Source organism: Scyliorhinus canicula, chromosome 17 (assembly GCF_902713615.1).
Source record: "Scyliorhinus canicula chromosome 17, sScyCan1.1, whole genome shotgun sequence".
Taxonomy (NCBI): Eukaryota; Metazoa; Chordata; class Chondrichthyes; order Carcharhiniformes; family Scyliorhinidae; genus Scyliorhinus; species Scyliorhinus canicula.
The window spans coordinates 109,537,584-109,546,657 of NC_052162.1; the positions used below are offsets into that span (position 1 = coordinate 109,537,584).

General features: G+C 45.3%; 1 protein-coding gene across 1 annotated transcript; it reads left to right on the top strand.

Moving 5' to 3' along the window:
* The first annotated feature begins 7,721 nt into the window (after nt 1-7,721).
* On the top strand, nt 7,722-8,669 carry LOC119951512 (probable G-protein coupled receptor 139). The gene has a single exon (XM_038774715.1). The coding sequence runs from the start codon at nt 7,722-7,724 to the stop codon at nt 8,667-8,669; it is 948 nt and encodes a 315-aa protein (XP_038630643.1).
* The last annotated feature ends 405 nt before the right edge of the window (nt 8,670-9,074 follow it).

A 9,074-nucleotide genomic window follows, 5' to 3' on the forward strand; every position in this document is an offset into this window, starting at 1 on the left:
TTAACATAACACAATATTGAGGGGAATTCTGACCATTTTGGTACAGCAAGTCGCCTGACTGCCCACGGTAGATTTCATTAAAGCGTTCCAGAAATTCCTCTGGCTCCTCAGTCTTTTTAGGTTTGAGGTCTAAGATAGCAGAGATGTTGATGGGATTTTGAAATGTGGCATTCAACGATTCAGTATTTGTGCCCGTCTATCATCGTCCAAGGCATGGGCTTGCTGAAGTGCGCCGTGGCTAGCATAATTCAAGTGATTGAGGTGACTGCTGTACTCTGCTGAGGTCAAAACCTGCTGGACTAGGGACCATAGGTCCTTAGAATCATCTTGATAAACTGAGATGGTAGTTCTCAGATAGTGCAGGAAAGCAGCAGGAGATTTCTTCCTGTCTGGGATTGCAGCCAGAATAGCCATCACCTCACTGGGCCTCCATGGGAGATAAACGTCTATCGTGGGCTGGGCTGCTGCTGTAGCAGCATCAGGGTTGGGTATTTTCCTAATCGGCAACTGTCTCAGAGTCTCACTAGGGGGCGCTTTAGCGGATTCCTCTGGCTCTTGAAAGACTTCGACGTCCTTCTCCTCCGATAGGGGGAGGGGGGGGGGGGGACTTCGGCTCCTCAGAACCATTCCCGTCCTCACCCTGTGTTCTCATACTTTTCTGTCTTATCATATTGGCTTTAGGGGATCTAGGTGGTATGCATAATTGTTTCTGGATAGGATCATGTCCCTTTCCCATTGTTCGAGATCGGGTCCGAAAGCTAACTGGGCTTGTGGAACGGGGCTCCCCTTCTGTAACAGACGGTGAAGGTGCAGAAATAGGACCCAAACTATCAACTGAAGGGACTGGAGATGCTGGCATGATTTGAATCTGGGAAGCAGCGACTGGATATAAATTATGATACCCTGGTGGTTCTGGAATTAGTGCAGGCAATGCCACTGGTGCAGTCGGGACTCTACCCGTCATTGTCGAATTCTCTAGGTCATCATCTACCTCTGTCAATGCAAGGCCAGCCGTTGAACTACGTAGCCCATTTTTTTTACTCGAGCCTGCCCTGTTAGGTACCTCCCTGTCTATACTTGCGCGTTTTTTGAATGCACACTCCTTTTACAATATCTCCAGAGTTTTCGGGTTCCCCCTTCACCAATTGGAATCCCCATTTTAAGGGCATTTTCTTGCCAACTTTATAACATGATCTTGACAATATTGTCTCCATAATCCAATTAACTCTCTGGCTTTCATACTTTGTTTTTTTCCCAGATTTCACCCTGAATTTTTTTAATGATCTCCAGATATTTCATCACCCAATTTCTTCCTTAAAGTTGCTGACATTTTTCAAAAATCTCTCGCTTTATCTGGATAAATATCACATAATATTTGCAATGAACTGTTTGGATCACTCGTGTTATCCCAGCAATTCCCCATAATCTCGAACTAGTCCTCAAGACTGCGTTGTTCATCACTACAGTCCAAGGATACAATTTTAGCTTAAACAATTATAGTTTTCAAAACCCACGTGGAACTGAACTATCTTTCCGACATCACATCAATTCCGCAATCAACCCTGAACTATGACTTTCAATCTTTCTCAACCCTCAGTCGCACCTACATCGACTGAAGTTTTTAATTTTCTAATCCCCAGACTGACCTTTGATTTCGTCGAGACGATCTTTCCGGACCAAACACGAGTGACCAGACCAATTAGAAAAGGGGAAAATCAACGTGGTCATTTTCCAGCTACTCACATTGTGGGCCCATTTCAACTTTCCTTGTCCAACATCAGTCTAATTCTGATTTTGCAGCTGGCCGGTGATCGACTGGAGAAGCCCCGGGATTTCAGCACCAAAATTACACTACGGCAGCACGGTACCATTGTGGATAACTCAATCGCTTCACAGTTCCAGGGTCCCAGGTTCGATTCCGGCTTGGGTCACTATCTGTGCGGAGTCTGCACATCCTCCCCGTGTGTGCGTGGGTTTCCTCCGGGTGCTCTGGTTTCCTCCCACAGTCCAAAGATGTGCAGGTTAGGTGGATTGGCCATGATAAATTGCCCTTAGTGTCTAAAATTGCCCTTAGTGTTGGGTGGGGTTACTGGGTTATGGGGCTAGGGTGGAGGTTTAGACCTCGGGTAGGCTTCTCTTTCCAGGAGCCGGTGCAGACTCGATGGGCCGAATGGCCTCCTTCTGCACTGTAAATTCTATGTATATGACAAATTAAGTTCTTTACCCGTCAGTCTGGTCTCAATAAAACTCGAGAGGGATCTGTAGGTACAGTATTATTTATTTTTAAACAAATTGAAAGGCTGACCCGCTCTATAGAGATTCAGAACACATACAGTCTCCTGAGGCTCTCAGAACCGAGTGAGGACGAAGACAAAGAGATCTGTGCACATATCATTCAAATGGCATCAAGTTTCACATACAAGATTCCGATAGGTCATCCTATATACCTCCTGACCTGGCCATATATCCTGATTGGCTCACTTCGCATTCCTCAACCCTGGACCTCTTGTTACCCAGCATGCTTTTCACCTTCCTCTGCACGAGGCTCCCCTCCCCCTTTTCTGGCCATGGTTTGCTCAATTTCTTTGTTCTTTGTCTGTGAACTCACTACCATCAGACCGCTCTATCCTCTACATTAGTCCAACTAATAATCCTATTTTATATCACATTCGTTTGTTCAATTCCTCACCCGATTGCTTATATTGGGATTACTCTAGTTATACCAATATAACTAGAGAGAAGCATACTTCCAATATGCTTCCTTCCCAACCAATTGGTTAATCTGTTTCTTTTTATATTTCAGTAGTGTAATTTAGTCAAGACGTTGTGCAGTAAGGGGCTGCCCCACCCACTCACGTAACTGAGTGGCAGTTAACTCTCAGTCACATAAAGCCTCATCAGGAGGTACTGATTGGAACTGCTTTGATCTAAAGTTACAAGGTGGGTGAGTCATTCAGGCCTATTATAAAGAGTGATTTGAAAACTAACTCCAAGTAAGCACTCCCAGTCAGCCAGAGAAGACACAACCGACACATCGAAAAGTGAGTTTGGGAGTTGGCCATTTGAAGCTCGGTGGGAATTCGAGGCTGGGTGAGAGGAGGTGCTTTTGACCCTGGATTTGTTACACTCAGAGTTCCAGTGAGTGACCTTACCCTGCTGCAGGTGACTACAAGGGAGAGATTGGTGACTAGCAGGTAAGCCCTTCATACCTGGAGCAGAGCTGAAGAGGAGAAATACGGAGTTCAGTCTGCACAGGGCTAAATCGCTGGCTTTGAAAACAGACCAAGCAGGCCAGCAGCACGGTTCGATTCCCGTAACAGCCTCCACCAACAGGCGCCGGAATGTGGCAACTAGGGGCTTCTCACAGTGACAATAAGCGATTTTCATTTTTCATTTCAGAAGGTAAGTGGTTCTATATAAGTCGGGTGATCTGTGTCATTACCCCTTTCATTCCGAGGCTCATCAGAGTTGATTCTGAGCTACTCACCGGACTAGATTCTGAGCTACATTTTGTAAGGTCAATGATTTGTTTCGTGTTTCTTGTTTCTCACACTTACTAGAGGGTAGCAAGCTAGATCCAGTCTCTTCAACCAGCAGGTAAGTGATTGGCTGGTGACTGGTCAGTAGTTTTTCCTTTCCTTTGTCTCTTGGCATTGTACTTGTTGTAAGTTAACTGAAGGGTTGAGACATGGCAGGAGATTCCAGACCCGTCTCATGCTCCTCGTGTACGATGTGGGTGTTCAGGGACACGTCCACTGTCCCTGACACCTTCACGTGCAACAAGTGTGTCCAGCTGCATCTCCCGTGTAACTGCTTGACAGCTCTGGAGCTGACCTCACTTTGGAGCATCCACGATGCTGGGAGAGTCGTGGATTGCACCTTTAGCGAGTTAGTCACACCACAAATAAAGGGTACTGCATAATAAGAAATGGGTGACCACCAGACTGACGAAGAGTAGGAAGACAGTGCCGGGTCTCTTGCGATCATCTCCCTCCCAAACAGGTGTACCGTTGTGAATACCGTTGATAGAGATAGCTCACCAGGGCAAGGCAGCAGTAGCCACGTTCATGACACCGTTCATGGCTGGCTCTGCTGTACAGTAGGGCAGGAAAAAGAATGGGAGAGCTATAGTGATGGGCGATTCGACTGTAAGGGGAGTAGGCAGGCGTTTCTGCGGACGTGAACGAGACTCCAGTAAGGCATGGTGCCTTCCCGGTGCAGGGGTCCTGGATGTCTCAGAATGGCTGCAAGACATTCTTAAGGGGGAGGGTGAACAGCCAGCTCTCGTGGTGCATCAAGGCACCAACGATACAGGTACAAAAAAGGGATGAGATCCTGCATGGTGAATTTAGCGAGTTAGGAGATAACCTAAAAGGTAGGACCTCAAAGGTAGTAATCTCGGGATTCCTACCAGTGCCACGTGCTACTGAGAGTAAGAATGACAGGATAGACAGGATGAATGTGTGATTTGATGGATGGTACAGGAGGTTCAGATTTCTGGGACATTGGTACCGGGAGATGTGGGACCATTACAAATCGGACGGTTTACAGGTGGGCAGGACTAGAGCCAATGTACTAGGAGGCTTGTTTCCGAGCGCTGTTTGGGAGAGTTTAAACTAATGAGGCAGGGGTATGGGAACCAATTCAGCAAGTAAGAGGGTGGTAAAGAGGGGGCAGTAAGGAGAATGTGAAAGTCAGAGAAACAGATTGAACTGCCTAGTATGGCAGGGGGTGGGAACAAAAGCAGTAGGTCAACGGGAGAAATAACAGAGGGAGAGCTACAGATTCAGGCCAGTAATATTAAGAGGAAGAGCAGGCAGGGAGTGGTTGGTCAACGCATCGGGGCTGATGGGCAGAAGTCCATTTCAATGCGAGGAGTATTTCAAGTAAGACAGATGAATTTAGAGCTTGAATTAGTCGGGAGAATTATGATACTGTTGCTATTTCAGAAACTTAGTTCAAAGAGGGATAAGATTGGCAACGAAACATTCCAGGATTTAGATGCTTCACGCAGGACAGAGGGGGACGCAAAAGGGGTGTGGGGGCGGGGGGGGGGGGGGGCGGGTGGGGGGAGTGGATTTATTACTGAAGGAGAATAGCACAGCTGCGCTGAGGGAGGACACCTTGGAGGATTCAGGAAGCGAGACAATCTGGTTAGAGCTCAGGAATAGGAATAAGCCCCATGTTGGGGCTTTACTACAGACCTCCTAACAGCCAGCGGGAGAGAGAGGAGCAGATATGCAGACATATCTTAGAAAGATGCTTACACAATAGGGTTGTTGTTGTGGGTGGTTTTAACTTTCCCTTTATTGACTGGGACACACTTACTGCTAGAGGCATAGATGGAGCAGAATTTGAAACAATATGTAAAGAGCCCAACTGTGGAAGGGGCCATATTCGACCTGGTGCTGGGAAATGAGCCCAGCCCGGTTATCGAAGTTTCAGTCGGTGATCATTTCGGGAACGATAATTCTGTAAGTTTTAAGCTGCGCATGGAAAACGCCAAGAGTGGTCCTCAAGTGAAGGTGTGAGACCGGGGGAAGGCTAATTACAACAGCATTAGGCAGCATATGGAAAGTGTTTACCGAGTAAGGCTGTTTGAGGGAAAATCATCATCTGGCATGAGGGAGTCTTTGAAATGTCAGTTCATTAGAATTCAGGATAGAAATGTACCTGTGAGGATACAAGATAAAGGTGACAAGTATAGGGTACCTTGGATAGCGAGGGATTTTATGAATCTTGTCAAAAAGAAAAAAAGGACACATTCTCCAGGTCTAAGCGGCTTGGGACAGTTGAAACGCTTGAAGAATAGGAAGCAAGTGGGAAGAAATTTAAGTTATGAGTTAGGACGGCTAAAAGGCGTCATGAAATGTAGGTGGCAAGCAGGATTAAGGAAAATCCTACACATGCAAAGAGCAAGAGGGTAACCAGAGAAAGGGAAGGATATTGGAGGGAATCTATGCATGGAACCAGAGCAAATGGGAAAAATACTAAATACTTTGCCTCAGTATTCACCAAAGAGAACGACTTGGTGGATGAGGAGTACAGGGTACAGTATATAGTTATTCTGGGTCATTTGAGATTTATAAAGACAAGGTTTTGGGCATCTTAGAAAGCAATAAAGTAGATACGTCCTCAGGGCCTGATGGAATCTACCCCAGAATACTGAGGGAGGCAAGGGAGGAACTTTCTGTGCCTTGACAGTAATCTTTGTATGCTCTTTGGCTACAGATGCAGTTCCGGAGGACTGGAGAGTAGCCAATCTTGTTCCATGGTTTAAAAACTGCAGCAGGGATATTCCAGGAAATTATAGGCTGGTGAACCTTCCGTCAGTGGCAGGGAAATTATTGGAAAAAGTCTATGAGATAGGATGTCCTCACATTTGGAAACAAATGGACTTATTAGTGATGGAACAGTATCGTGAAGGGGACGTCGCCCCTCACTAATTTCATCGGGTTTTACGAGGAAGTTTCAAAGATGAAAGATGAGGGAATGGCAGTAAATGTTACATGCATAGGCTTCAATAAAGCCTTCGGCAAGTTACCTCATGGTAGACTGGTACAAAAGGTGAAGTCACATGGGATCAGAAGAGAGCTGGCAATTTGGATACCGAACTGGCTTGGGCGCAGAAGATAGAGTGTAGCCGTAGAAGGGTGTTTTTCTGAACGGAGGGTTGTGATTAGCGGCGTTCCACAGGGATCAGTTCTGGGGCTTTTGTTGTTCGTGGAGTAGATAAATGATTTGGACAAAAATGTGACTGGTCTGATTTGTAAATTCGCAGGCAACACAAAAACTGATGGAGTTGCAGTTAGTGAAGACGATTGTCAGAGGACACAGCAGGATACAAACTGGCTGGAATCTTGGGCGGATAAGTGTGCGGTATTGCACTTTGCAAGTTCCAATGCATGCAGGAATTACACAATAAACTAGAAATCTTGCGAATACTGACAGACAGAGAAATCTGGCCATGCATGGCCACCGATCAGTGAAAGTGGCAACGGTTGTGGATAAGTTGGCCAAGAAGGCATACGGCATGCTGGCTTTCTTCTGTCGGGGCATTGAATATAAAGTTTGGCGAGTCATGTCACAGGAGCTTTGTTTGGCCTCATTTGGAATATTGTGTACAATGCTGGTCGCCACGCTACCAGAAGGATGTGTATGCGTTGGAGAGGGTACAGACGCGGTTTACCAGGATGTTGTCTGGAATGGACAGCATTAGCTTTGAGGAGAGGTTAGATAAACTGGGTCTGTTCTCACTCGAACAACGGAGATTGAGAGGCGACCTGATCGAGGTCAACAGGATTATGAGTGGCATGGACAGAGTGGATATTCAGATGTTCTTTCCTGGGGTAAGAGAGCCAAGTAGTTGGGGACATTTGTTTAACGCCTGTGGGGAAAAGTTTAGAACTGATGGGCGAGACAAGGTTTTTACAAAGTGGGTGATAAATATATGGGATGTGCTGCCTGGGGAGGTGGTGGGAGAAGGTACGATCGCGGCATTGAAGGGGCATTTGGACAAATATATGAATAGGGTGGGAATGGAAGGATACCGACTATGTAAGTCCATCCAGTTTTAGTTTTGGTAGATACCATGGACCGCGCAGGCTTGCAGGGTCGAAGGACCTGTACTGTGCTGTATTGTTTATGTTCTTATGAACACATAAGTAATCTTTAAATATTCCTCAGAATTCTGAGAATCTTGTGATTTTGTTAGCAGCCGAATGGTTAAAATGAAATATTTCTCTCTGTTTATTTCAGCAAACTTGGCAGTGATTGTGATCCTGTGTCGAAAAAAATGCGGTCTCTCCAAATGTATCATTAATTACCTGGTGTCCATGGGAGTGACGGACCTCCTGGTCATGGTGACAGCTGTAATATTAAACCGAATTGTTGGAACGTATTTCCCATCCAGTTTCCTGTCTATCACACCAGTTTGCAGTTTCCGTGCTGCATTAAATATCGCCGCTATTGACAGCTCTGCCTGGTTAACGGTCGCATTCACCTTTGATCGATATGTGGCTATTTCCTGTCAGAAGCTAAAAATAAGATATTGCACACCGAAGATTGCTGTGCGTGTAATAGTTATCGTGTGCATACTGACATGCATTAAAAACATCTTCATATATTTCGAATTTGAACCGAGATACGTCATTAACAATGTACCCTGGTTCTGCGTCATAAGAGATATATATTATACATCGCCAGCATGGACTGCATATGACTGGATACGTTTAATCTTAACTCCTTGTCTGCCTTTCATTCTGATTTTACTGCTCAATGCTCTGACTGTCAGACACATTCTAGCGGCCAACAGAGCCCGCAGGAGACTCCGGAACTCGAGTAACGGGGAGAATAAGAGTGACCCAGAGGTGGAGAAGCGGCGAAAGTCCATCGTTTTACTCTTCGCCATCTCGGGAACATTCATCCTGTCATATTTCATGTTTTTTGTAAACATCGTTTATGTCCGAATTTCGAATGTTACATATACCTCTGTTTCCGATTTCACTAATGCCGCATTTATTCTCCAGCAATTTGGGTATATGTTTCAGCTATTGAGTTCTTGCATCAACCCATTTATTTATGCAGGCACCCAAAATAAAATCAGAGAGGAGTTAAAGACTTGGGTGAAATATCCACTTAACCTATTTAATAAAATATTTAACAGTTGAAAAGAAAGATGATCCAACTTGAACTGTACTTTATATTGTAGCATGACGTTATCTTGACCTTGTAACACAGCGACCACATTTCAAGATGTTTTGAATAATTATTCAGTTTATGAACTTAAAAACATGTAAGGAACGCTACATTAATTAGTCAGTCAGATGAATAAATTGTTGGCACATGGTTGGCAGCTCTATTTCCTGGGGCAAAAACAGCACTTGTGCAAGACTTGAAGATGCCGGAGAACAATAGAATTGAAACATGTGGTGTGTAGGCAGGGCAGATATTTGAATTTCGATTCTTACATGGGATATGCATGTTCCTGTCAAAGGCAGAATCGTCACCCATCGCCAATCACTAATTGGGGAGCCAGTATTCTGCCTTCACTTATGTCTTGGTCTTCCCAAGCT